The sequence below is a fragment of the Gymnogyps californianus genome, chromosome 1, assembly GCF_018139145.2.
Source record: "Gymnogyps californianus isolate 813 chromosome 1, ASM1813914v2, whole genome shotgun sequence".
NCBI classification, from domain to species: domain Eukaryota; kingdom Metazoa; phylum Chordata; class Aves; order Accipitriformes; family Cathartidae; genus Gymnogyps; species Gymnogyps californianus.
The window spans coordinates 134,704,762-134,732,311 of record NC_059471.1 but is presented as its reverse complement, the minus strand read 5'-3'; the positions used below and the strand labels follow the sequence as shown (position 1 = coordinate 134,732,311).

The 27,550-nt window shown below is 49.3% G+C and overlaps 2 protein-coding genes across 2 annotated transcripts; one reads left to right on the top strand and one right to left on the bottom strand.

Annotated features, from left to right (window-relative positions):
* The first annotated feature begins 289 nt into the window (after positions 1–289).
* On the top strand, positions 290–6,034 carry M6PR (mannose-6-phosphate receptor, cation dependent). The gene is made up of 7 exons (XM_050896452.1): positions 290–462; positions 1,905–2,078; positions 2,284–2,456; positions 2,547–2,656; positions 2,863–2,993; positions 3,539–3,665; positions 4,242–6,034. The coding sequence occupies exons 1-7, from the start codon at positions 356–358 to the stop codon at positions 4,362–4,364; spliced, it is 945 nt and encodes a 314-aa protein (XP_050752409.1). The 5' UTR covers positions 290–355; the 3' UTR covers positions 4,365–6,034.
* Positions 6,035–7,941: 1,907 nt separating this feature from the next.
* PHC1 (polyhomeotic homolog 1) lies at positions 7,942–21,706 on the bottom strand. Its single transcript, XM_050896443.1, has 14 exons — positions 21,593–21,706; positions 20,861–20,971; positions 19,444–19,521; positions 18,527–18,676; positions 17,407–17,562; positions 15,791–16,289; positions 14,722–15,473; positions 12,353–12,500; positions 12,022–12,230; positions 11,336–11,450; positions 10,630–10,738; positions 9,790–9,940; positions 8,932–9,163; positions 7,942–8,602 (listed from the first exon to the last, which is right to left on the bottom strand). Exons 1-14 carry the CDS (start codon positions 21,704–21,706, stop codon positions 8,448–8,450), a joined length of 2,979 nt encoding a protein of 992 aa, XP_050752400.1. The 3' UTR covers positions 7,942–8,447.
* Between the last annotated feature and the right edge of the window lie 5,844 nt (positions 21,707–27,550).

Here is a 27,550-nt window from a genome sequence, read left to right as displayed (position 1 = left end):
CGTTCATTGGAAGAGAAGCGAGGGGAGGCGGGACTTTTACGCCTTTTTTCACCGGCCATTGGAGGAAAGAGGAAGGAGGCGGGCTCCGGAGCCGCCCCGTCATAGGCTGGGGCGGGCTTTAGAAGCCGCCCCTTTCCACCGCCGCTCCTCATTCGCCGAGGAATCTCTAGTGGGCGTGGCGATCCCGGCGGCTCCCGGGCTCCCATTGGCGCAGCGCGCCAGTTCCGCCACGCCCTTCCTGCTTCCGGTTCACGGGGCGGGCGAGGGGAGCCGGCCGGGACCGCGGAAGAGGCCGGTGCCGTCGGCGCCTGCGGTCCCCGGGCCGCCCCCGTCACCGCCGGGCGCGCAGTATGGGATGCCCGTGAGCGGCGGATCGCTCTTCCATAGGGGCGGCCGTGCCTGTGCCCGTGCGCGGCGGGGGGAGGCCGGGCGGCGCGGCGGGCGGGGCCGGTGCGGCAGCAGGTGGGTGCGGCGGCGCGGGGCCGGCGGCGGCGGGTTGGGCTCCGGCCGGCGGGGCGGGCGCCGCGGGGGAGGTGGTGCTCCGGCGGCGGGCGGGAGGTGGAGAGCGGAGGGGGGAGCGGGGTGGCAGCGGGGCCCCTGGGGCCGCCGCGAGGGTGAAACTGCGCCCTGCCCCGGGCGGGCGGCTCCGTCCCAGCGTTGGGCAGCGGCTCAGGCAGCGGCAGCCCGCCTCCGAGGCTGTCAGCCGGAGCGGTAACCGGCCAAGGGGAAGGTAACAGCGCCGCCGCATCGCTTCTTGCTTCAGCCTGTGCGTGAGCGAAGCGTCTGCCAGTGAGTTGCCCGGAGAAGCCGTGGCTAGTGCTAAGGACAGGGTTCTGCTTTTGGTCTTACGAGAGACGGGTCACGAGTTCTTGTGTCACAGGCTTCCTCATTTCAGCATATCTAACCTCGTCATATTTGCATCTGACCTCCGTGGCGATCAGCGAGCTGGCTTGGTAGTTGTAAGCTGCGACGATGGGCTCCGCAGGGGTTGGGGGTCATCGTTAGGTTCAGCAAAACAGGCTGTCCCTGTAGCAGGCTCTCTGTCTAGCTGCAGCCAGGTGCTTATTTGATTGTGAGTCTGTTGGTTGCCTTCCGCCAGCATCTGGAGCTTTACTGAAATCTGTGATGGGAGAAGCAGAGGGGAATCTGTTGCGCCACTGTGGTTGGCTGGTGCAATCACTGAATGTTTCGTATGTGATTTTAGCATGAACCTGAAAGGCAAATCTTCTAGATTTCATTATTATCTTCATTACTGCCTCTTCGGTTGGATCTTACATAGGATGTCTCAGTTTCCTCCTTCCCTTCTTCCCTCATGTCAACAGAAGAAAACTGTTCTGTGAAGTTGCAGCTTAGCATTATTAAACACTTTCAGATTCTCAGCTAAAGTAGTACTAGAAAGATAACATAATTATAATTATTAAGATTAAGGCACTTGAACAAACAGAGCCTGACTAATCACAGTGGCTCTTCCCTGCAAGCTCTTTGCATGAGAGCTGCAAAGAGGATTGATTAGAGGCCTGGTGAATCATTTTCTGCTGACTGGCTTCTCAGTGCGATGCAATAACGAACAATGGCTTATGCCTGAAACTTACTCCAGTGTTCAGCCTGCTGGGCTCTGCTCTGGCTGAATCAATGCTAATTAATGTGCTCAGCAGCAAAACTTTTTGTGGTCCTGAGGCAAAATTTGGGAAAGAACCCCAAATCGGCCCAGTGAATTGTCTTTGACTATGCAAGAGATTCAGATTTAGTGTCTCTTGGGAACTGTGAGATGTTTCTAGATTTTGACTTCTCCTTTTTGCAGTCAGGACTGAGTAAGTGGCCAATCATTGACTCCGTGACCCTGAAGATAGTTTGCAGGAGGCTGAAACAGTTAATCCTCTGTGTTCTCTGTGATGTGTGTCCAGGATGTCACCACCTTGCCATACCTCTGCTGTGCTGGTAGTCTTTATGGCCCTTGCTGTCGGTGTAGGGGCTGAACAGTCGAAAGAGAGGAGCTGTGATGTGGTTGGTGAAAAAAGCAGCGAGTCGCAAATGGAAAGAGCCCTGCTGAAGAAACTAGAGCCCCTGAGCCAAATGAGGTACAGTACAACACCCCGCAGGCCTCAGGGCTGCGCAGGGCCTACCCTTAGGCCAAGGGAAGGGGAAGATTTGGGGCCAGACTGCAGAATGGGCTCCCGCATTAGTATGGGCTGTGACTGACTTCCAGATCTCAAGTGTCCACTGCTCTGAGCCTTGTTCCTTGTAATCCTATGGGCTGTCTTCTCTGTCCTCTCCCTGCTGCAGGTTTAACGTGACTGTGGAGAAAGGCAAAACAGAAAATTACGTCTACCATTTCAGGGTGTGCAGGGAGGTCAACAGCACCTCGCATGATTTTGGTGGCCTGGTGCAAACAGATAGACTGAATGGAAAGACCGCAGTGATAGGAAGAATCAATGAAACCCAGGTCTTCAATGGAAGTAAGATTCCACTCAATACTTTTCTTACTCAGTATCTGCCTTTCGCCTCCTGATCTGGATTTGCAGCCTGTATTGTTTCTCTCTTGGCAGGTGACTGGATCATGCTGATTTATAAAGGAGGTGATTCGTATGGCAGTCACTGCAGTGGTGAGAAGAGAAGAGCTGTGATAATGATTTCTTGCAAGCGGGGAGTTACAGCGGTGAGTGACACGAGGTGGGAGAGGAGCAGGAGGCTGCCAGACAAAGCATTGTTTATAAGTAGCAGGGCTTTGAGGAGGCAGCAAGGTTTTCTTCTGTCCTCCAGTGTCTGTTGCCTAGCTGCACCAACAGTGATAAAACTGTCTTCTGGTGAAGTTCAGCATGCCTGGGCATATTTTCACATGACTTAACTTTTCCCAAATTGCAGAGTTCATTCAGCATTATTTCAGAAGAGCGGGAAAAGGAGCAGGACTGTTTCTACCTCTTTGAGATGGACAGCAGCGTGGCTTGTCCAGCTGAGGATTCCCACCTCAGCGTTGGCTCCATTCTACTGATCACGTGAGTCACTGGAAGAGCTGCTCGTGTCTGGGCCATAATCTCCAGTGCCATTTAGAAACGTAGCAAATGCTATACTAGACTAGATAATTGCCGTATACCTATCCACAGCCTCTGTTAGACGTTACTATGCCTCTGAGCTTTTTGGACAAAAGCTCTTGCTCAAGGCATGATGCTGCAGAGCTGTTCTGTTCCCTGTAAACATCCTCCTTCGTAGTTTATAGACAAGTGCACTGAAACATGGAAGACGTGACTTCCTAAAATTGTACAACAGCTCTTTGCCAGAGCTGGGAATTCAGACCAGGAGTCTTAACTCATTTTCTGTGTTTGTGCTTAGAGGCACTACTTCATGTAATGCTGCTGAAAGATTTATACTAGCAGATCAATATTTTGGGGACCTTTTCTGGTCTGGTCTCTGTTTATAGCTCTGTTCTTGAGTGGTGCTCAGCTACTTGGTCCAATACTAATCTGAGGCAGGTAGCTGGCTCGGAAGAGGTTGTCTATAGGATTTCCTCAGCTTTGATTTTTTTTTTAATTCTGCCCTCCAGGTTTGCTTCACTGATTGCAGTCTACATCATTGGTGGGTTCCTCTACCAGCGCCTTGTAGTGGGAGCAAAGGGCATGGAGCAGTTTCCTCACTTTGCCTTTTGGCAAGATCTGGGCAATTTGGTGGCGGTGAGTGAAAATCCCTGTATATTCCCAGCCTAGCCCATATGTTAGGACAGGAGAAAATGGCATCTGCCTTGTCTTTGTGAACTGTGTCTCTTGGGTAGACCTACCACCAGGGTAGTGTACATTGAAGCAGAAGAAGAGGATATCTGTTCTATTTTTCTTGAGTACTCTTATTTTTGAATCCTTGCTGAGACTGATGTCCTGCAACTGCTACATAACAAACTAGAACACGTGCTCATTAGTGGTTAACACTTTCCAGGTAGGAATGTTAGGCTGGGGACTGTGAAATGTTCATGTCTGAATCCCTGAAACCCTTCCTTGGTCACCGTAGGCAGTGCCATTTATCCTCCGTGCTCGTCTCAGCCTGATGTTGCTGCATACTGTTACAGAGCTTTCAGGACTGAGCAGGACGTTCGTATGTGTGCTTCTCTTGTCAAGACAAGTTTTGGGGACCTGTCCCAGATAGCACAGGGATAGGTATAATCCCTTAGCCAAACAGAAATCACAGAAGCTGGTTTGCTTTGGACGCTGAGTCAATTGCATGTAGTCTGATTCCAGTGCAATATCCTCTGCTTGTAGGATGGCTGTGACTTTGTCTGCCGATCTAAGCCTCGAAATGCACCAGCTGCATACCGTGGTGTGGGTGATGACCAGCTGGGTGAGGAGTCAGAAGAACGGGATGACCACTTGCTACCAATGTGATAGGCTTTCAACACAGTTCTTTTCTCCCCATCTCCCCAGTGCTTGTTTAGCCGGGTGCCTCCCAGCCAGTTCTCCTTCTCTCACTTCTGATTTTCTTTACACTATTTGCTTTTGCTGTCTCTGGTGTGTCAAGTCCCATGGATGCCTCTGGGTGTGAACAGCACTGGTCCCTGATAGCATGTCTTACGACTATAATACTGGTTTAGGTTTTTAAAAATGCAGCAGAGCTGGGGCGGGGGGAAAGTGCTGAGAGTTGAGTAGAAGACAGCAAGAAGGCAATATGAGCGTTCAGCACCGAGCAAGAATGGGAGATGAATCACTGAGAGGAAAAAAGGGCCATGGATGGGTCCAGAAAGGGGAAGGAAAAGGAGGCCATGGGTTAAAACAGCTGAGACTGTAGGAGGGATCTTTTGTGTCCCGTCCCCCCCCCACCTCCCAGGGTTTACAGGATCTGTAAGACACTGGAATTATTTTTTCTTTGAATGCATTTTCAGCTTTTCTAGGTTCTGCACTGTTATGCACTGTTTCTGCCAGTATAACCTGCACAGAGTGCTCTATGCCAGACTCTGTGGGGGTGGAAGAGGCATTAGCACCTCTGCAGTCTTTTCTTTTCCTAATGGCAATATGTTGAAGAGTACACACCAGTGTTCCTTCAACAGATGTAAAGGGATGCATGCCATCCTCTCAGACTGGAGAGGGGCAACGCTAAAAAACTACAGGAGTTAAATACAATCTTGTAACTTTCCAGTTCAGTCAAAATATTGTTTCAGTCTTCTCAATCATTGAGAAGCAAAAGGAAATGATGTGCTGCTAAGTAAAGGGAATATTTGCTGAAAATGAGACAGGTAGCTGCCACTTGAGTTCTGTTACAAGCTTCCCGAGGTGACTGCCCACACAGCTCAGTCACTGTCAGCATTGTGATTTCATGCTCTCCAGAAGTTCCTTGTTTGGCAGAGGGTTTTCCCATGAAGCTACCAGAACTTATTTTTATAAAAAAGGAACCATAGAAGCCAAGGATAAGAATGCTATCCCATTAAAAACTGCATAAGGGACTCTTGTGCTTACAGGGTCAGCTTTCATAAATCGCTGTCCCCTTAAGCATGGTGCAGACCTGTCTTAAGACACTTGCCCTGTGCAGATGGATGGTACTTATATACTGCTACTGGCTGGGAGTGAGAGACCTCCTCCTGGGGCCCTGGTGAAAAGCAGGTACACCTGAGTTGTAAGACTTAATGGGAACCTTCAGGAACTTGGCACCTTAATTCCTAATTGCTTTTTATTTGAGGGGCTAGACTCTAAGCAATCCCATTTGGCCCTGTTGTAGACTGGCAGAGAACTGTCCTCAGTCTTGAGGGCAGAGACTGTGAATAAGCAAGCCACTACTGTTAACAGCAGAGTACAGACAAGTTTCATGTATTTTTAATACTGCCAAAGCAGTCTGAACAGTGACATTGAGGGAAAAGGGGTGGCCCTGCTTTCTTGCTGGGTTTAGAGTGGGCAAACAATTCCTGCTTTCTTTGACTTTTGTTATGGTCTCAATCTTTCTCATAACATGGGAAAAATAGGAAGTCACTAAGTCTGTTGTTACTGTTTTTCATGGTGGTGTTTAAGGTATTTTTTTTTTTTGTATAAAACACAACTTTCAAAAATAAAATGACCAAAAAACCTGGTGAAGCATTGTGCTGATGTAACAGGATCTTTTTCTGGTGCCAGAGCATCTTTCTTACCCAAAGGGGAAGGGTCCTTAGTGTGTGATGCCTCATGCCTGAACTACTCTTGCCAGGAATGGATCTCTTCTTGTTAGCGTATGTTTTTTGCTGCCACCTTGTATTGCTCCAGTTGCCTTAGGGCTTAAGAGAGAGGGATATACACATCTTTCAAAACTGAAACTTTAAAAGCTCAGGTAGTTATGGATGGGAAAAGCCTCCTATGCTCTGTATTTCTCTGCAACAATAAAAGTCAAATGTAACTTTTTGATGAAGGTTGTACTTCTCAAACAGTAGGTTAATGCTCAGGTTGGGGAGGGGGGTTAAAAAGCAGCCAGACCTGCAAAGCCTGAACAAGCATTTTTTTTATTAAGAACATTGAACATGACATGAAGAAGTGAAGCCTTCCCATTTGACTGAAATAAAATCCAGTCCTCAGAAGTAGCTAGTAACATAGTACTAGCTTGTACCCTGCCAAGGGTCAAACTAAACAGGAGTTTTATCACACCCAGCCTGCTAAGGATAAAATGGTTTAAGGGCAGCCTTCCTCTGCTGATTGCTGTTAGAGATTCTAACCTCCCCCTTCCCTGACCCCAGATTACATCAGACCAAATAGTGTTATCAGGGTGCAAGCGTGGGCACCTTCCTTTGGGCCTATTTTCATTCAAGAAGCCTCAGAAGTCTTCTCTCACAGGAACAAGGATGTCATTAAAGTGAGATTCAACAGTACAGTTAAGACTAGGAAGCCGCTGACACATTTTATCCATCTTCTAAGCACTTTCCCTCCTCTCTCTTTCTAACATGGGTCAATAAAGAGCCCAGTCCAAAGATCTCTAATGTTTTCCTACCTATGCTATAGACCACCTCCCATGCCACTACAGCTTTCCTGCAACAGTAGGTGCTTTCCACACAGAACAGTCTTATGTTTCACTCAAATATTCACGTGAAACTTCTGAAAACAGAAAAGCTGAGACACATGGTTTATAATATCATCTTGCTTTCAGGTACTTGGCTCTAGGGGGCACTTACCTCTTCATGCTTTTCTTCAGGTTTTTTGCCTGTTTGAAGCAGAGGTGCTTCTGGAAGAGAACAACTCTGCCCAGGTTTTCACCTTTGGCAATCTGGTTACAAAACTTCAGAATACCACATTTGGTCCTTAAAAAAAACCAAACCTGGAGGGGCTGAAAGGGAGGGACTCAGCCTATAACATAATTCTACCCCTTAGAAAGGATTAGTATTCAGTTGCTGGAGGGTGTGATTTTGTTTGTTGGTTTTTTTTTTTTTAACTGAGGAAGAGAAATATTTGTTTTACAACACCAACCAAAAAAAAAAAAAAAAAAAAAAGGAGCCTGAGGCAGGCAATACAATTCTGCCAGCTTAAACTGTCCCATAAGCTCTCCTGAGGATAATGAAGACAGACACAAAAATAATACAAACTGATAAGAAAACACAAAAAAAAATCAAAACCAAAACCCCAGGCCATTTTATGAAGAGCCTTGGCGCTTCTGGAGACTGCTTTGGATCTGTAAATTATGCCCTAGCACAATGGCAAGACAAACCTAGTGCTGCAGGGTTCCCTTAAGACAATCCCCCTCCCCTTTGATTTTCCCATCACTTTGTCATAAGTACTCAGGATAAATCCTCCTCTGACTGGTTCAGAGAGGAGCATCTGGAGTGGATAGCTGCCACAACACTTTGTCTTCGCTCCGCATCTCTACAGGAGACAGTAAAGCTAAGGCAGCTCCTATTGCCACAGGCCTTCAAGTTTGGTATGCATGCTGGAATGGCTATTAAACCCAGTTCATGAGCAGCCTAGGTATTATTTTTTTTTTTTTTTTTTTTTAAGAGTGGAACAGCAGCAGCCCCTTTTGCTCAAATTCTTGTTTGTCCGCCTCTGTCACTTGGAATTTACTAGTTCCCCTTCCTAAATGCCCCAAGCACAGCTGCTCCCAATGTCCATGTGGGGCCGGCTCTTCCTATGCCTCAAGTTCTGGCACAGTGAGATTCAAAACTAAGATCTAGCAGACCTGCTGTAGCAAAAAGGGGCAAGGGCAGTTCCCTTTCAGAAGTCTGCTAAGACAGAAAGAGGTCCCCTTCACGTCTTTATGTGGTATACGGGAGAGGCATATTCAAAATCAGGAAGAAGGAAAGATGTTTCAAGGCCTCAGGTGGGAGTTTTCCTCCCCCTTGTAGCACCATTAAGAGACCAAGACATGGGCTTGTGCATGGCAGTTTCAATCAGTTAAAGTCCTTCTCATTCTTCTTGAATGCAAGACCACAGGGGACTGTCCCATTCTTCCTCACCCTAGTAGGATGCTCCAAAGCTGGCAGCTGCCCTGGGGTCAGAGCAAAAGTGAGACCTCTGGCTTCAGAGCTGTTAGGTCTCCTTGAGGACATTGATCTTGGCACAGATCTTGAGAGCTGGTCCCAGCTTAATATTCATGGCACTCATGAGGTGTTCCTCCTTCAGAAGCAACAGGGCCTGGCCATCAATTTCTTGTGACCGAAACTCCTCAGCAATTTCCTGGCACCCTGTGAAACAAAAAAAACAGCACTGAGAAACAGATGTGCCCTGGGCATTCCCCTCGTACCCACTCTTTGGGCCTCTGGCAGGTACAGAAAGCAAGCTAGGAATCTAACCAACCTCCCTCCCCACTCTACTCCACAGTCTGCCTGAGGACACGGGCTACTTGAGAAGTACAAGTCATCCATCTGTGTGACCTACTCCAATTCCGAAACATGTACAAAAGTACAATAAAAGCACTAGGCACCACTGACACCACTTTCTTTCCAGAAAGAGAGCCAACAAATTTCCCCATGCTACTGGATCACAGGAGTGCAGGAGAGGATCTTAACTTCACCTTGCAGTGATGCAATGAACTCGTACACTTCCTCCACACTCCAACGACTGGGATTGCTGGACAGGAAGACTGGGTTGATGCCATGTACATCTGGGGTAGGTGGGGCCATACTAGAGTTTGCCAGGTCCCTCTCTCCATGACTGGCCCTTACTGACAGGGGTCCTGGAGATGTAGGGGACAAAGCTTCATCATAGCTGGAGTTATCAGAGCCTCGACTTGAGTCTTCCTGGCCCTACAAGCCCATAGGAAAGAAACAAAACAAACAAAAAATAAACAAAAAAAAAGCTGTTTTGTAAGAAATTCACAATCACTAGGTGCAAAACAAGACATTGGGAACAGCAGAAGTTGTCCCAACAGTCTGGGACAACTGTCTCAGGCTGTTTGTCCAGGGGCAGCTGACACAAGCTCCCTGATGCCAAAGGGGAGACTTTACTATCACCTCTCTTCCTCTTCCTTCTCCCCATCCTCCCCCAGTCCATTCCTCTTCCTCATGTCAGTGCTGAAGCTCATTCGATTCTTCTATAATCTGATTCAAATCATTCATGTCGAAGAATGCTAACCAAACGGGAAAAGTGGATTGTTTTCTACCAAGGCTGTCAGCTGATCTCACTCACTGAGACCTCTGAGACACAGATGGGAGCAAACAGAGAGTGAACAGAACAAGTACAAATGTGAATCCACTTTCTGCAGTCGATGAGCGATTAGAACAGCTCACTGTACCTTGTGTAACAACTGTGTCAGTGTGCACTTGGCACGTCCTGCAGGACTACATCCACTGTGAGAAAGCGGTACATCCAGCAGCGACAACTTCACCACTGAGACCTGCCTTGACAGAGGCAGACAGGACTATGTCCTTACCCTGTGGCGCTTGCCCTGGATCTTCGTTCGAGCAATCTCAGAGCTGCTGCGCCGTGGTCCCCGTCGGCGCACACGAGCATAGTTAGCTTCCTGGAATTCCTTCATCTTCTTTCTCTGCAGCCGAAACTGATGGCTGCAGCTGACATTGTACCTCAAATAAGTAGAAGCAGAGCAGCAGTTAGGAAACAGCAACTATCTAAACCTACTGCTTCTCCTTGCTCTAGATGGGGATAAAACTCCTCTTTACCATCAAGTTCTGTTCCTCCTCCTTCTAAGACTTCCCCTTGGAAGGAACCAGTCCAGACTTCTGACACAAGCAATATTTGGACACCAGAGTCTTGATCTAACATCTGAAGGGTCAATTAAGTCATTCCCCTAAGGGAAAAAAGACCCATAACAAGCACTCTGCTATCAACAGGAGGCAGCAATGACTAGTCTAACTTCTCCCCAGGTTTTTTCCCCAGTGCTCCCTTGTGTCTTTGTCTACTACCAATGCAGCAGACAGCTACCAGTATGCATTTGTTTAGTCAGTCAAGTGTACAATTGACTGAAGAGAGGTTCTTTGAAGCCCCAGAACTTCCCCCTTCCCACTTCATTTTCTGAGCAAGTCAGAAATCCTGTTTACACTCAACACCAACATCCACCTCTCCAGACCTAGAATTATTCACAAATCATTTAGAATGATCCTTTAGATCTCTCTAAAGGATCTCTGTGGCCAGTGCATCCCATGGAGGGAGGATCAGATGTACTGAAGTGTTGTACACTACCTGGAGAAGGGGCACAAGCCCAGTTCCAGAGAACGTATAGTCAGAGAAAAGGAAGATTATGTCTTGCTATTACCTTTTAGCACAGGTCATGGAACAAAACCTCTTGGAGCCACGGAACTGCGTTGCTGGGGCATACTTCCCACAGTATTCACACTTCAGCAAGTTTGCCTTCTTATCAAGCTCTAGTGAGATACAGAGATACATACCAGTTGATGATCTGAACTGAAGCAGATCACACACAATGATTCCCCATTCCACTACTCTTCTTCTGAGCAGACAGATTCCAAGCACTATTCTCTACTGAATCTACTACGCAGTTGTAGTAGAAGGAGCTCAGGAAAGAGAGGCAGAAGCTCCACTAATAAGGACCCCAGGATATTGAACAGAGCAGTTTATTTCTCCTTGTCAGTACTATTTTGCTGAACAAGCAAAAAATAGCATATCCCTCATATCCTACAAGGCTGTGGGGGAAATCTCCATCACTGCACTCTCTGCTGCGTCCACACATCCTTCACAGCCTTCAGAGTCATTAGAGACAGGTACAGTTCAGATTCTCCTGCTTACTACTGACACAGGGTATGTTAGATCATATTAACAACAATAAAAATGTCTTCTGGCACTCAAGAAAAGGAGATCCTAGGTCCATAGCTTGAGTCTCTAAGGAGTTAGCAGGAAGGCAGGAAGAGATACAAGTCCATAATGTATAAAGTTAGTAATACAGCATCAGAAAGCAGAAACTTTCAGTAACACTAGCTAGGCCTCCTGGTGCTGAAACTCACCCATAGAAGCACTGTCCCCTCCCGGAGAATTGCTGGACAGGTTTTCACTCTGGCCAGAAGGAGCCTCTCCCTGCAGCGGTTTCTCAGATTCTTTCAGCAGCTGAGAACAACCCACCTGGACAGGAAGAGAAAGAGTTGGGCCCGTCAGTAAAGGATTCTCTGTGTCCACCACCCTCTGCAATGTATATGTCGCTCACACCTTATTACAGCTCAGAAGAATCCCTCTGCCTACTAGGGAAGGAGAGATGCTGAACAAAGTTATTACTCCTTCCTGACTCACAGGCTTGGCAGTTCATTCAAAGATCACCAAGTACTATCTGCCTTGAACACCCCGCAATTCCATGTAACTGCATTTCCCCTTATTTGCTTTAACTTCACTTGCTGCTTGTTCAAAATGCAGTGCATCTTTCCCTACTAAAAATCAGAGAGAAGAACCTTCTTACAATTCCTGCATAAATTACTGCTTTGGGGACTACTGGAGAAAACAGTTCCCATCACACTTGTTTTACTCCTTCCAACGCATTCTCTTTAATGCCACCACTTAATGCCTTGCTTCACGCATGACACCTCCCTCCTTTCCCTTCCTCTTCACTGTCTGTGTCTCAGGCTAAAAATGCTGAGAATGAAGCCCACCACCCTCCCAAGAGGGCGCTACACCTCCTTCCCCCACAGCAGAGAATCCCTACCGGAAAGGGCTCTGCTCCTTCCTGGATGACAAAGCCTTCAATGATGTGTGTGAGGATCTGGGGCTTGACGATGGCTTGTGGGGGTTTGGAGTCTCCCATCTGACGTGACACCATTGCCAGGTTTGGGGTGGGAGCAGAGGTGGGGGTGACTGATGCTCCTTCACTTGAGGGGGTATTTGGGGTTGCAATGGCAGCAGGATCAGATTTATCTGGAAAGTTAGCAGCACAAGAGTCAGTTACCTTTGCTCCATCTACTTCAACTGGAGTACGAGATCAGAATACGAGATCAGATCATTAGCACACACAAGCAGAGCTCTCCTTTGTACCTCACCTCCAAGGCCACTCTTCTCCTCCATGTTTTTGGGGCTGTCTGTCACAGGAGAGGACCTGGCAGGCAGGATTGCAGTGACACTAGGTGACTCCTCCTTCTCTTCCTCCGACTCTGCCTTGCGCTTTACTGCTAAGGTCTGAGACTTGCCCTGTGTGAATAAAGAGGAAGAGGTAAGCAGAGAGAGGAGCTCTAAAGCAAAGAACAAGACAGACTGAAGGCAAAAGTAAGATGCATCCTGCTCCATCATACTTCCATTTCCAGCCTGGTTCCTTCTCCTGGAGATGCCTCTAGCTCCCTCACAGTACATACCTCTACTTAGGAGCATTCGCCTAGCAGGGAGCAAAACTTCAGAAGACTCACTGCCATACCACTAGGACTAGGATCTGGTATCCCAATTCATGTTGATACATTGATATAATACCAAGACACTGTGTGAACCTCAAAGGGTTATTCCAGGAAGAAAGAAATGGAACGGCAGTGACCCAGCAGTTTCCAAACAGGCTTTTGGCTAAATTAGATCAGTTTCAATGAAGGAGAGTCAAAGAGTAGGGGACACATGTTGCATGAGAGCAGAATTGTCCCCCCACTCTAAAAATCAGACAAATCCTGTGACAACTTCCTGAAGAAGCAGCCAGAGTTTAGAAACAGTCTCAGCAACTGGCTAAGGATATCTGATCTGGCAAAGTGCTGTTGTCCCAGGGAGTTAGGCAGGCCCTAGCAGGACAATTCACAGCAGCATGGACGAGGCCTGTGGAACATGAGCCATCTTTGTTTTCCTCTGCATAGCCTGTTGCTAGGGGATCCTCTGAGGCCTAGAGTCAGTGGCTGATACCACACACCAAGGGGTCTCTGACCCAGAGGTATCCACACCTAGTGAGGAGAGGGGAGTTCACTCTTCATGGCCCACTCAGCTCCCATCTCTCTCCTGAGAGAGACAACAAGGAGGCCAGTTATTGTTTGTATTGGGTTTATCTGGCAAGGTTTTGGTAGCAGGGGGGCTGCAGGGGTGAATTCTGTGAGAAGACACCAGAAGCTTCCCCCATGTCCAGCAGAGCCAGTTCCAGCCGGCTCCAAGGACCCGCTGCTGGCCAAAGCTGAGCCCATCAGCAACTGTGGTAGCATCTCTGTGATAACATATTTAAGAAAGGGTAAAAAATACTGCACAACAGCAGCTGGGAGAGAGGAGTGAGAATATGTGAGAGAAACAGCCCTGAAGACACCAAGGTCAGTGAAGAAGGAGGGGGAGAAGGTGCTCCAGGCACTGGAGCAGAGATTCCCCTGCAGCCTGTGGTGAAGACCATGGTGAGGCAGGTTGTCTCCCTGCACTCCATGGAGGACCATGGTGGAGCAGATATTCACCTGCAGACCATGGAGGACCCCAAGCCAGAGCAGGTGGATGTACCCTGAAAGAAGCTGTGAGCCCGTGGAGGGCCAGCCCACACTGCAGCAGGCTCCTGGCCGGACCTGTGGACCCATGGAGAGAAGGCCACACTGGAGCAGGTTTTCTGACAGGACTTGTGACCCCATGGGGGACCCACGCTGGAGCAGTCTGTTCCTGAAGGACTGCACCCTGTGGAAAGGACCCATGCTGGAGCAGTTCATGAAGAACTGCAGCCTGTGGGAAGGACCCATGTCGGAACAGTTCGTGAAGGACTGTATCCCATGGGAGGGACCCCATGCTGGAGCAGGGGAAGAGTGTGAGGAGGAAGGAGCGGCAGAGACAAAATGTTATGAACTGACCACAACCCCCATTCACCGTCCTCCTGCACTGCTCAGGGGGAGGAGGTAGAAGAGTCGGGAGTGAAGTTGAGCCCATGAAGAAGGGGGGGAGGTGTTTTTTAGATTTGTTCTTATTTCTCATTATCCTACTCTGATTAATTGGCAATAAATTAATTTCCCTAAATTGAGTTTGTTTTGCCTGTGACGGTAATTGGTAAGTGACCTCCCTGTCCTTATCTCAACCCATCAGCTTTTCATTGTGTTTTTCTCCCCCTCTCCTGTTGTGAAGGGGGGATAATAGAGCAGCTTGGTGGTTACCCGGCAGCCAGCCAAGGTCAACCCACCACGTTGTTAAATGTGGTATTTAGTATGTGATGTGGGCACCTACCCCATTTGGGGCAGGGTCTGAGTCTCGCCTATTTACTTCATGCAAGCCTTTGAATGATAATGTGGAAGAGAAATGCTTCTAGCCAGTAACCCCAAGGGTTGGACTGGAATTAGTGTTTTCGAGAGGAAAAAGTCTCCACATCCCTTTACCCAAACCCCTTACCCATCCCATCCCACTGACCTGGGCCTGGACTGCGATTGGTGTCCTAGGAATGAACAAAGAGAATCCATATGCTATTCTCCTTCTCAATGGTATCACTTACTGGCAACTGGACAGACTGCATGTAGAATGCTGCTGGCATCTGAGCCACAACTGGAGAGGAGGCTGGGCTCTTCACCATGTGGGCTGTGCCTTGAACTTGTGCCAAATTCACCCCTGTGGTGAGAGGAGGAGCTTCCTGTGAGGATGCTGGAGCAGAAGATGATGACGGGGAAGCAGCATGGGCTTGGGAAACAGGCTGGACCACGGCTGGCATTCCCCGGGATGTCGGCACTGCTGCAGCAATCTGAGCCAAACCCAGTGCTTGGGCTTGGCCTGAGCCCTGCTGCCGAGTACCCACCACCTGCACTGGGATGTGTGGTGGAGGCTGCTGTGTTGCTGACATTTTGGCAGGCCCAAGCTGAGGTGGTTTGATGGGGGTGACCAGAGATTTTGACTGAATTGGAACAGGTGACTTGGTGGCTGGCTGGCAAGGACTGTCCTGCTGGAGCTGCACAGGCTGTGGCTGGGACTGCAACATAGGTTGCACCACAAGGGTCTGAGCCTGCTGCTGGTTTTGAGGTGGAGCCTGCTGCTGCGGAGGTTGAGCTTGCTGCTGCTGTTGGGTCAGAGATGGTGCTTGCTGCTGTTGGGCCAGCTGAAGATGGGTGGCTGTGTGGAGGAGCTGGGACTGGCGGTGCTGGAACTGCTGCTGGTGATGAATGGCGATCTGCTGCTGGATCACCACTTGCTTCTGCAGGTGGATCTGCTGCTGCTGCTGGATCAGCGAGTGTGGCTGGATCTGTGTATATGTGGCTATACAAACACAGAGTGGGAAAAGAGGAGAGCACAAAAGTTAGCAACAGTGCAGTTGGGAACAACAAAAAAAAGGCAGGCAGCCACAGCACTGGTTTGAGTCATTAAGCTCCAAAATGACTGACAGCTTACTGGCAGAGAACATGAGGGACTAAATAAACTTCTCTTGTTAATGGAGAGGGATAACCCCTAGAGACAAGCCTCCGGGAGCCCGGAGGCTGGGAGGCGTGTTGGAAAACCTCTCACTACTGGGCTTTCAAATGGCACTCTTGTGAAAGCCCAGTGAGCTCGAAGAGAAGGAATAGGTCTGCACTTACCTGAGCTGATCAACGTCTGGCTGGGTGCTGGTGTAGCGGTCCTGGTCAGGTTCATGCCCACCGTTTGCTGTCCGCCGCTGTCCGTTTCGCCCTTCTTTGTGGCTGCATTCTCTGTCTCCGTCTGGCTTCCCTGGCTGACAGTCACGGCCTGGGCAGCTGCTACCGGTAATGGCTGAACCACCCCCGTGCCTTTCCTTTGGCAACTGCCAGCAGCGCCTGCCAAGGAGGTCTGGCTCAATCCCGTTGAGGTCTGGCTCCCACCACTTGCCACCACACCCCCGGAGACACCATTGCTGCCTGCTGCCCCCTGGCTCAAGTTGAGGGACTGGCCTGTGCTTCCAGAGGAGGCCTGACCCACTGCCAAGGTCTGGCCCGTGCTGGTGGCCTGCGGTAAGCCCGAAGCCTGGGAGCTTCCTGGCAGAGCTGCCTTCTGAGCAGAGCCTTGGAGCTGGGCGTTAGTGGCCGAGGTCTGCTGGCTCCTCACAGCCAAGTTCTGCACCTAGAAACACATATACAAAACAGAATCCATTTGCTTTACGTATGTTACTTGCTGGAAGTTTGGCAGAACACACATAAGCAACGCGCTCTGCTGGGATGCAGGCTAAATTGATGCTTCAAGTCTCATGTGGGGAGCTAACACTGCAGGGCAAAACTCAGGTGCGGTCCTCCCCAGGAAACACACTATCCTGAACTCCCTCCTGCCCCATCTCTGATTGAAGTTAAAGACCTCGTGGCACTTTCTGAACAGCACGTGAGGACACCACCATTTTCCGAGGCATGGGACAGCCTTCAGACCTGCCTGCCGTGCCTTTGCATTGGTAGGACTCAGTTTAGCATGGCTCTAAAAGCACTGAGATACCCCTTTAAAGACCAGTCGTTCCTTTTCAATTTTTATGCCACCTGCCTCATCCTCCTGTGCAGGGCTTTCCACTGAGCAGGCCCACAGATCTACTCATGGCCTGCAGCCCTTCTGATGTCGCCAGTTCCTCTGCGTTTTGGTGCTGCCATCCTCTGTATTCACTCCTCCTCCAAATGCAGTGTTATCTTCAAGTTTGATCATGGCTGACTGTCCTTCAAAGAAAGTGCTCCAGACAAGAAAAATATGAAGTAACTGGAAATCCCAAGAATGACTGGGACAGGACAAGGAAAATGGGAAGCCATGGCAGCTCCTTGACCTGGAGAATTACTTATAGATGAATGCAGGAGCTAAAACCTTGTGGCCTGTTCGGTCTTTGGCATCTTTACAACAACAAACCAACTGGGTGAAGGAATACTACCGCTGCCAAAGACTCTTCATTGCAGAGTGACTGAAAACTGGACATAGAACTCAACAATTCTTTTCACACAAGGACAATCAAGAAACTGTGAAGATGGGATTGATCCAGCCTGTGGCTCACCCCAGAAATTTTAAGCAGAAATGAATCCCATCTCTGGAGGCAAAAAGCAAACATGAAAAAACGGTGGCGAGAGAACAGAATCTCCTGCCTGCACAGGGACACAGGTTGGGGATAAAACAGAGCTAATCTGCTATACAGGGATGGCTGGAGACAAAGACCAGAGTGTGGGGTGACGGAGAGCAGGGGAAGGCGAGGACTATGGGAGGGGGTGTCACTGACCTGGTCTGTGTCTGCATGGACCCCAGGAGACTGAGTGGGTGGTACCTCCTGCTGGACAGCGGCCACAGCCCCGTTGGGCATCAGGATGAGTTGGGAGGCAAGAGGCACATTGCGGCCCAAGGTCCGGTTTACCTGCAACAGGTTCCCCAGCTGCGGCTGTTGAGGGAGGGTCAGGTGATGTGGAATGAAAGGAATGGAGGGGAAGGGAGAAAGAAAGACAGCAAACCACAAGCAAACAGATTACAAAGCAACACTGGGCTGCAATGTCACACATTACAAAAACCCCCAACCCTCCCTGCACTGTAACACTGAACATAACCCTCAAGAGCAGGAAACTGGGAAGTTTCCTTATGGAAACAAGCACTCTTCTATCAAACATGGGCCTGGGCCAACTGCCCAAGGCTGGCTAAAAGACTGGGGTATCATTGAATTTTCAGATGTATAGCTGGGACTGGTTGAGAAACAGTGATAAAAGACATACATCCAAGACCAGCGTTGCTTGAAAAGAAGGGGATTACAATCTGTATCTACAGTCAACTGAGACACAGAAAATATTTTTCAAGTAGGTAACCAAACCCCAGACTGACTATATCATCAAGCCTAAAGTTTTCTATTTAGCAGCACTTCAAAGCGATTAAAAGGATGACGTATTTGTTCATGTTGATTTATGTTTCTAGACTTACTTGAATTCTGACACGTCCCTGAGCTCAGCAGTGGTAGAAGAGAGTAATTTACCATGTATCTGTTCCAGCACTGAACCAGAAGAGTAGCTTTATTTCTGGGAGCTATATTCAAGTCTAGGACATATATTCCACATTTACACTCTAGTGAGAAGTGCCATGGGATCTTTAACATCTATGCAGAGCAGAGACAAACATGGTTTTTAACGATCTCACCTGAGCCACACAATTCAAAGCTCATCTACCCTCAAAAGCTGAGCCCAGAGTCAAATTTGTGGTTTCAGGGACAAGACCTTCCCCATCTGAATTTAAAATATAGTACATCATCCTTAAAACTAGAGTTAGTCCAAAGGTGTTGGTAATCCCAAACAGTGAAACACTGAAGTGACTAGGAAGTGGGGTTCATGGTCAGGACACATTTTTGCGTACACATCTCTTACCCGGAGATACATCTGGGCCTGTGACTGGTTGAGAGGCGGTGAGGTGGTATTCCCAAGGAGCACAGACTGCGTCAGCGTTGTGGCGCTGGGGGAACTCACGCTCTGCGACCGACTGATCAGCTGAGCAGCTGATGTGGTGGCTAGGTTGATCTTAAAACAGAGAAAAGCCTCAAATCGCATATGAAGAGATGGAGGCAAAGAAATAAGTACACATTCACTTACTGGGGTACAGCCAGAACAGATATTTTAGAGTTTTTTCCTGTATTCCACAAGGGACCAAGAAGAAAAAAGTTCTTGTCTTAGAGGCTACGCAATCTAAACTAGCCAAAGCCCTGGATCCTAACCTCATCTGTATGCTGAGCCTGAATATCTCAGTTAGCATGCAACTGCAATAAGAGATCCAAAAGAAATAGATAATTTTCTCCAGCCTCTCAAGTAAAGGAAAAAAACCCACAAAGTAGTCTCTACCCTACCAACTCATCTACTCTCTGAATAAATCCCAGTTCCTCAATACTCACTGCAAAACCAGACTTCCTCTCATTCAACAAACTACTACTCTGTCCAAGAAAAAAAGAGCATTCCCTTTCAAGCTGCTCATGACTCCTTCTCCTTCTTAGAAATCCTGATCCTTTTCTAACTCACGACAATGTATCCCCAAAGCCTCAAAGAGAGATCAGTGTCTACCGTTCCAGCTAAGAGGCCTCTCCCACTCAGAAACCTTCTCTGGTCTCCTCAACCCCCACCAATAATGATAGCACCCCAAATCTCAAAGTTGTCTGCATCTTGTGGATTCCTAGCATTCTTAGAAGCTGTGTTTCCCTGGCTGACTGCCTTCCTAAAAGACAAAGAGGAGAAAGAACAAGGCGGGTGGGGTGGGAGGGAGGCTCTGATATGTGTGTGAGGGAGCAGTTACTTACAGAGGCCTGCGTGGTGGTGGTCTGTTGCGGGGTGCTGGTGTTGGGGGAGCTGGCCTGTCTACTGGCTGCAATTGTAGCCTGCAAGAGAGATTGACAGAGAAATAAGTACCTGTAACAAACTTTTCAATCCAGCCCAAATATCTGGCTTTGTCAGAACACCTAGTCCCATCATCATCTTCTCCCGTTCCAGAGAACATGAGCACAATCTAACCACTACAAATCTCTGGCATGCCCTACAAATCAGGTGCAGCAACTCAGCAAGGTACCTCCTCTTCCCTAACCAGTTCAGTCCTATACACTACCCAAGGCAGTGGACAACGGACCCTCACGGTGCATGACCTCCAGTCCTTCCAGCCATGTGTACATACCCTACTGTTGCCCCAGCTTGTCACGCTACACACTGCAACCCTCATCCTGATGCTGGAAACCACTGTTAACAACCAGACGTTCCCCGCAATATTAGCAATTTGCTGGGCTAGTTAGGCAGTTTAGTAACAATGCAATGATAGCACTCCAAGTAACAAATTTCAGATTACAGCACATATGGTTCGTGGAGGAATGTAAATATTGTTAGATTTTTTCCCCCCCCTCTATGATCCCATGGGAATTCCACTGTACGAGTTTAGTTAGTTTTATAACCAAGATTTGTGCGAAACTGGTGAGAGGATTCTATTCCCTCTGTGCTATAAAACTGCAGGTAGGGATTTTGAGAACAACTAAATCCTGGACTAACAGCCAAGGACCACAGCTACTGATGGAGATATTGTTACACAGACAGAACTGTACTCAGATCACACATAATCCATCTTCAGCTCATGATAGCAAAGTTGCTAAAGAAAAAAAAAAAAAAAATCACTCAACAATTATGCATCATAAAATATCTCAATTTGTATAAACATATCTCAATTAAAGAAACACCCTCCTGGCTGGACAAGATCTCCTCCAGATCCCTCTTGCTAGTAACTGGTAAAGAAAACATGGGCTACTAAGTTTCAAGACAGAAAATTCAGAGGATACTGCCTGAAATTTCATGTGCACAAGACCATGTTTATTCTCAGAGATGTAACAATCCATGGTTCACTTCAATAGTTTTTAAACACTACTGCATCCACTGCTGATTTAACCACCCATCTTTTATTTAAAGAAGGTGCAGGGGCTAGTCATAGGCCTCTGAAGTGCAAGTTGCCTGATGGAGATGCTAAATTTTATCTTCCCCTGCTCTGTACCTGAAAACCAAATGAATCTTTGCATCAGGCTTCCAGTTTACTAGCTGTTTGTATTAAACAATGTGTTTAGGGACTCATCGTCTCATCGTGGATCAGGATAACCTCGGTGCACAAGTCACTGTGTAAAGAGAGAATCTCTGGGTCTTCCCCAGAAAATGATCCAATTCCTCTCCCGCCCCTTGGCAACTCACCTGCTGGACAGCAGCCAGGCTGTGAAGCTGGGCACTGTTAAGCTGCTGCTGGAGCATAAACTGATGAAAGTACTGGGCTGCATTGGGCTGTCTCTGGAGTGCCTGCAGGGCCTAGAGAAAGAGGAAAACCCAATTGTCAAAAATAGCGTGCCCTTGAAATGTGATTAGAGAGAGCAATGAAGAAATAAATAACAGCCATGAGACCATCCCTAGACCCCATGAAAAAAGCAAAGTCACTAGATTAGCACATCAAAATAGGTAGTACAGCCAGAAATTTAGTAACAGACTGAATCACAGGTGTATTCCAGGACAGCGGGAAGCACACTTGCAAGTCTAATAAACTCCAGGTATTTGAGGATGTGTGTGCTCAAGCAGGCAGGCAAGTGTTCCAGTATAGTATGTATATGGAGGATATACACTATATAGAGGAACTGGGATGATAAACTGAATGACTTGCTCTAGAACAGCAGGCTAAAATCAATCTATTGGATCACAGTACAGATTAAATCTAAGAGGCTGGACACTGGAGGAGTAACCTATAAAACATGAAGCACAGTATCAGGCTACAGGAACTAAACATCAGGCCTAGCACAAGAATTTCTAAATCTGAACACATGACAGTCCTTCGAGCATGCTCCCACCTTGACACACGACAACTCAGAGGAACACGAAAGAGCTCACAACCACCTTCCACTGATGCACACGCCAGCCCAGAACATAACTGCATCTCACCTGTACTGCCTGTCGCTCATAGAGAGACATCTGCGATATCTGAGGACGGGTGCTTCCTCCAGAACTGGAGCTCCCGCTGGTGGAGCTGGAGTTCTGCTCACTTTCGGTCTCCATGGTGACAGGATCCCAGGAGCTCAGGCTGAGACGGACCCCAGATCTACATGAGAGAATTGGAAACTAAGTCAGGCTAGAGAAAGAACCAAACCGTATTTCACTGCATTACACAGCTTTTTTACTGGAATATTCCAGTACCAGGCTCCTTGCATAGCTTTGCTACATCACAGGGGACCGAGGATGCCAGGGTTCTGAAATCACCCAGAAATTATACTCACGGTTTAAATCTTTTATTACCACAGTCAGAAACATAACGCACACTTTCTCGTGGTTTTATTGCCATGCTACAGTTGGAAGCTACAGCATCCTGAACTCTTAAAAAGGCAGCAGAGTGAAGGAGCAGCTGCAGCTCATTCAGACAATCATTTGGTTACAGACCTGATCACCTCTCCTTCAAGAGAGGCTAGTGAACTGGGGCAAATTGCACTGTGCTTCCAGTCTCCCACTGCACTTTGGCAACTTCTGATCCTCTCTTCCTCCAGTCCCACAAGAGGTATAATTATCCCACAACTCTGCTGCCCTACTGCAGATATACCAACTAGGTCCCTCCTTCTCCCAGTTTAGTCCCCAGCCCTCAACTCTTTCTTTCTTTCTCTGATCACATGGACCTTCCAGCTACTTGTTGTTCCCAACAGATCGTAACTTGCATATTAGACTGGAAGCTGGTATCTGTGGTGGCAAGTTGCTTTCAGGATGAACGGAGTCAGATGCAGAGTGGATGAAGGGTTGGTTCACTGGCAACACTTGTGAGGGGAAAGCTGCTAAAGAGGTCACGCAGAGCTGGAGAGATCTTCCAGCAGCAGAAAGATGAGTTGCAGTGAACCGCAGGACTGAGAAAGGACTAGAGAAGGCTTTCATCAGCCAAGAGGAAGAGAAGTGAGACTGAAGAGAAGTGAGACTGAAGAGAGGGCTTAGCAGAACAGTAACACATTGGGATGATCAGGGAGATTTCTGCAGCAAGAAACATGGGCTACACAGGGAGTAATGGTAGGAGGGATTAGAGTCAGAAAAGGGAAAGCACAAAAGTGACTATTCAACAGAATTCCACTGAAAAAAAAAATTACTTTTTAGAAGGATATCATTCCATGTAAGATTAAAAAAAAAAAAAAAAAGCTTCTGATAGTCTCAATATCACTGACAGCCTGTTTGTTTCCGAAACACCAGCTGGCTCCCCTGCAATGTATCCGAGACACCTCTAAATGAGATCCCTAGGCTTCCAGGATCCCACAGCACCAGCACAGCCCCTGTATCTAAACCTTTTCAAATCCAGAGGTTTTGAGCTTCACAGCCTTCACCAAACACATCTTTTTCCAGGTGTGTAAACAAAGAGACCAGCGCAGCAGAAAAGGAGGTGCAACAATAGTCTCGACTAGACAACTTTTTAAATTCTGGAATAGTGTTAAGGGCAGCAGATGACTTTAAAGTAGGGCAACAGCATTAACACTGCAGAGGATGGCTGGCTAAATCAGGGAACTGCTGCTCCAAACCTGCTCCTCAAAATCTGGAAAATTCTATAATTGACAAGCAGAAAGCTGCTGCTCCAGTCCTGTCTTCCCCACACATCTTTACCTCTGCCCTCAAGTCCTGCCCAGGCATCTCCCTGCTAATCCAACACTGGCTTCCTGCACTGCTTCAGCAGTGGCCGTCGGTAATTCTGCCCTGCAGTCATCTTCTCAACTGAGAGGCACCCCCTCCTAACTGGCCACTACTGTCTTCAGGCACAACTATATTACAGCTAGAAAGAGTTGGTCAATAAGCCTGTCTAGAATATAAAAGCTCTGGAGACAACAATTAAAGATCTTCCCCAGGGGGCAGCACCACAAAAAGTAAATGAAGCCTGAAAATAAATAAATTGAGAAGGGAGAGAATACAGACTTTTTGAAAGAGAAAAATGGTGGTAGATAAATGAAGTACTTCAAATGGGGTTAAAATGCAAGTCGGAGTGAAGCTACACACATTACACCAAGTTGTCTAGTAGCTCAGCTACCATTAGGAGACAATTTCTGTTCCCTTGCCCACCCTCAACCTCCCCGTGCAGGTTCCTGCCAGCATTTACCTCACTTCTGGTGCTCACTAGATCAACTTGTTAACTTTGCAGAAAAGCTACCCTAAACATCATTTGCTGCCGGATCAGTGAGTTGCATTAGGTCACTTGTGATGCCACAAGTGCCAGTGAGAGAAAAAAAGAAGGTAACTAAGGTTCAGCTTAGCTGTGGCACATACCCTTATCCTCAACAGCACCAGGAGGAGAAACCTGGCTTCTGCCTTGGTGCTCTGCTCCACCAATCTGTTTCCTCAGTAAACAGCATCATTGATTCTTAAGATTTCCAGCATTTTTGAGAGTTCCACATTGATCTAGATCTTCTTAAAATCAGGTCCTACAACAAACACAATCCTACCGAAACACCTCTGAGATGACAGGCATCAAAAAATTTTGGTCTCTGTGCAGGCAGAAGGCCTTTTGGGGGCATGGATAGATAGAGAAGCATACTCTCCCTTTGCAGAAGGTCGGTAAGAATTTTAAGTTGCTCACAGCAAGCAGGGTTATCCAGCAAAACCCTTTCCAAACAACAAAAAGAGTCTTACAAAAATCTAGTGATCACTGGGCTATCACATCACTTGACTCAGATAGCTGCTCCATGAGATGGATAACCTACTAAAAATTATTAAACCATGGGTTTCCCAAAAGATTGAGTTAACCAACTCACCTTGCAAACTAATCAGTAGTTCCCAAGCAAAAAAAACCCCCAGAGTAACAATGTAGCCATTACTGGAAATTAACCTTTGAACAACAGCTAGAACTGCACCCCTAAAAGGCAGGCATGGAAGGATACAAAGGCCTATTAACACCATGGCAGGAATGACAGCACAGCAGAAAGGAAGAAGGGAGAACCGCTCACGGAGCAGTACGAGCTCGAGAACATGGGCCAGTCCAGAGCCTAACCCACACTGCTGATCTCAGCACACACCAAGGCGACCACAGGTGGCCCGTCCACAAGTTCCTGACCTCTCTCAAGTGCAAGAGCGGAAGAGTCAGGCCAAACATCTACTCTAGTCACTGAACACTAGGTAGGACGTAGAAAAGTTTTACTCGCTCACCCCATCCATTCCCCCTGGCATGTGACCACTGCCTGCAGAACATTTTCTAACCTTATAACTGGTTTTGTCGCTTCATCATCGAGAAACAAGGGTTAGCGAACAAGTAAGGTTTGCACTGGTTTGCCCGCAGGTTTGGGGGAGAAAAATTAGCAACCAGGACTACAGCACACTCCTCGCTCTGTTACTGTAGTTTTCTACAACACCGTCTCCAAGCTATGCAAGCAGAGGCGTGAAACTGCCGGGGCACGTTAACTCTGCTCTGGGATGCTCTGGAAGCAGCAGTAGCTGCGGCTCTCCAGCACTGCAGGACCCTCGCACCACCTGTTCCCCACCCCGGTCTCCCCGCCGCGCCGCCCGCCTTTCCCCGCCAAGAGCCGGCGGGGCCGCAGGCGCCCGGGAGCGAGGCGGGGGGCAGCGCGGCGGCAGCCCCCCCAGGCCGCCGGCAACTCCGGCAGCAAAGTTAAGCCGGCAGAGAGTGTGCAGGAGCCCTGCCCGCCCTGCCTGCCTGCCTGCCTGCCTGCAACACGTATATACCATGCACGCAGCCCCGCCGCGGCGGGAGGCGGGGATCCGCCGCAGGATGCCCGCCGCGGGGAGCTAAAGAAAGGCGCGTGTTTAACGCCCGGCCACCGGCGGGGGGAGCGGCGGCGGCTGCCCGGGAGGCGGGAGCGGGGCTGCGAGAGGGAGTTGTTCCCGGCCGCTGCTGCCGGGGCCGGGCCGGGCAGACAATGGCTGCTCCGCCGCCGCTGTCAACTTCCAGCCCGCCCCGGCCCCGAGGAACTCTCCCCGCCGCGGCCGCCTGCGCCCCGGGCCCGGCCTCACCTGCAGCCGCCGCGGCACTGCCCCGCTCCGCTCCGCTCCGCTCCCGCAGCGGCGGCGCCGCCCCCCGCCCCGCCGGGAGCCCCCGCGCCCGCCCGAGGGACCCGCGCTGCCGGCGTTACCGGAGCCCCCGGGCCGCCACCGCCGCCGCCGCCGCCGCCTGACACGCCCCCCGCGCGCGGGCAGCCAGGCCGGGCCCCCGCCGGGCGGGGCGGGGCGGGGCGGCGCCCGGGGCCCCGTTGTTGGGGGAGGGCGGGGCCGGGGGCGTTACCTCGCGGCGGCTCCCGGCGGGCCCGGCCCGGCCGCGGCCTGGCAGGGCAGCCCCGGGGGGCCTGGCGCGGCCGCGCGGGGCGGCGGGGGCGGGGCCGACACGCGCGCGCTGCGCCCCGGCCTGTTCCGCCCCCCCCCTTTTTTCCTCTTTTTTTTTTCTTTTTTTTCTTTTTTTTCTTTTTTTTTTTTTTTTAAATCTTGGCCTCTGGGGCTCCCCGCCGCTCCGTCACTTCCTCCCTCGAGGCGCTTCCGGGCACGTGACCCCCTTCCCCGGGCGCCGCTTGCCGTTGCCCTGGTGACGGCAGCCGGGGCCTGGTGGGACGCGGGTTCAGGCCCGGCGGGAACGGCGGGGCCGAGCCGGGGCCGGGGCCGGGGCCGGGTCCTCGCCTGGGGCCAGGGCTGCCGGAGCCCGCCCCGCTCACCCGCCCGGCCCTGCCGGGGAGGGGGGCTCGGTACCTCGGTCGCGGCCTCCTGCCGGGCCTGCAGGGGAAGGGGACCAAGGCATCAAGATGTTAACAAGCATCACAGCCTGGCTGTACAGCAGGCGCAGAGTACTCTTCGCCATTCAGAGCATATGTCCTCTGTGCTGGGGCACACTTTGCATTCGGTCCTTCTGGAGACTGGTTAACCTTGTTAAACAGTAGTAGTTTTATGCAGGTTGTAAAATGTTTGTCTTGGTTAGCCTGGAACAAACTGATGAACAAACGGGACACAGTGGTAATAACGGTGCCTGGGAGGTTTTCTGCCCAGGTCACATGTAGCACATGCAGAGGTGCACAGTGGAAACCTGCATAAACCAGGTAAAGAAACCACAGTGCCAGAGCTTGCTGGCAACTTTCAGAAGAGACGCTGCGCTGTGCAGGCACTTGGGCCTTGCTTCCCTTGATTACTCTCGAAAAGCATCGGTTCTTCTGTCAGTTGCCTGGCTTAGGGTAAGAGTGGTCAATAAGGGTAAACTTACTCATTTTTAACAATACTGTTGTAGTCAGCGTGACTTTTTAAAAAAACGAGAAATGCCCTATCAGGTCAGACCAGTGGCTCGTCTTGATGAGAGCTGGTGAGTTTCCTTTAAGGATGATGGCTCGTGCACCAAGGACGGGTGGGAAGAAGCACAAGACAAGCAGAAACGAATCACGCTCCATCTATGTGTACAAGGTGCAGAAGCTCAAGCACCGCTGAGGCTATGAGCATCATAAATGCTCCTGCAAAAGATGTGCTTGAGCTTCGTGTTGCAAGAACATTGCATCTGGCTCAGTAATGAAAGTGCTGGACTATCAATTCACAGGAGATCCAGTCCCGTTGACTTAGAATCACAAAATAACATTTGCTGCTGCCTGAAAAGCAGCAAAACACACTGTACAGGAGGGCGTTTGGGCTGTTACCAAACACACCTGCTCTAAATGCTGGGGGTTCTTCTTTAGTTCAGATGGAAGACTGGCTGTCTGATTCTCTTAAAAAAAAAAAGCTATAGGAGATATTTAAGGCTATTCAAAATAAAAGGTCAGATAGTGATCAAAGGAACAATGACAAGGCGGGGGACCCAGCCAACGTAATCCCTGTGAATCAACCACTCCTACAACCCTCAACGACTGGATGAACGACTAAGCCACTTGTCCCTGTTGCAAAACCCACTGAAGTCGATTGAAGGGAGGAAAC

Excerpts from the sequence above, each read along its gene's own strand:
- M6PR (XM_050896452.1), top strand. The coding sequence starts at position 356 with ATGCCCGTGAGCGGCGGATCGCTCTTCCATAGGGGCGGCCGTGCCTGT. Across the intron at positions 2,457-2,546 it reads AACCCAGGTCTTCAATGGAA|GTGACTGGATCATGCTGATT; the intron begins GTAAGATTCCAC and ends CTCTCTTGGCAG. Across the intron at positions 2,994-3,538 it reads GGCTCCATTCTACTGATCAC|GTTTGCTTCACTGATTGCAG; the intron begins GTGAGTCACTGG and ends TCTGCCCTCCAG.
- PHC1 (XM_050896443.1), bottom strand. The coding sequence starts at position 21,706 with ATGGAGACCGAAAGTGAGCAGAACTCCAGCTCCACCAGCGGGAGCTCC. Across the intron at positions 19,522-20,860 it reads GCCTGGCTGCTGTCCAGCAG|GCTACAATTGCAGCCAGTAG; the intron begins GTGAGTTGCCAA and ends TCTCTCTTGCAG. Across the intron at positions 16,290-17,406 it reads TCCATGCAGACACAGACCAG|GTGCAGAACTTGGCTGTGAG; the intron begins GTCAGTGACACC and ends ATGTGTTTCTAG.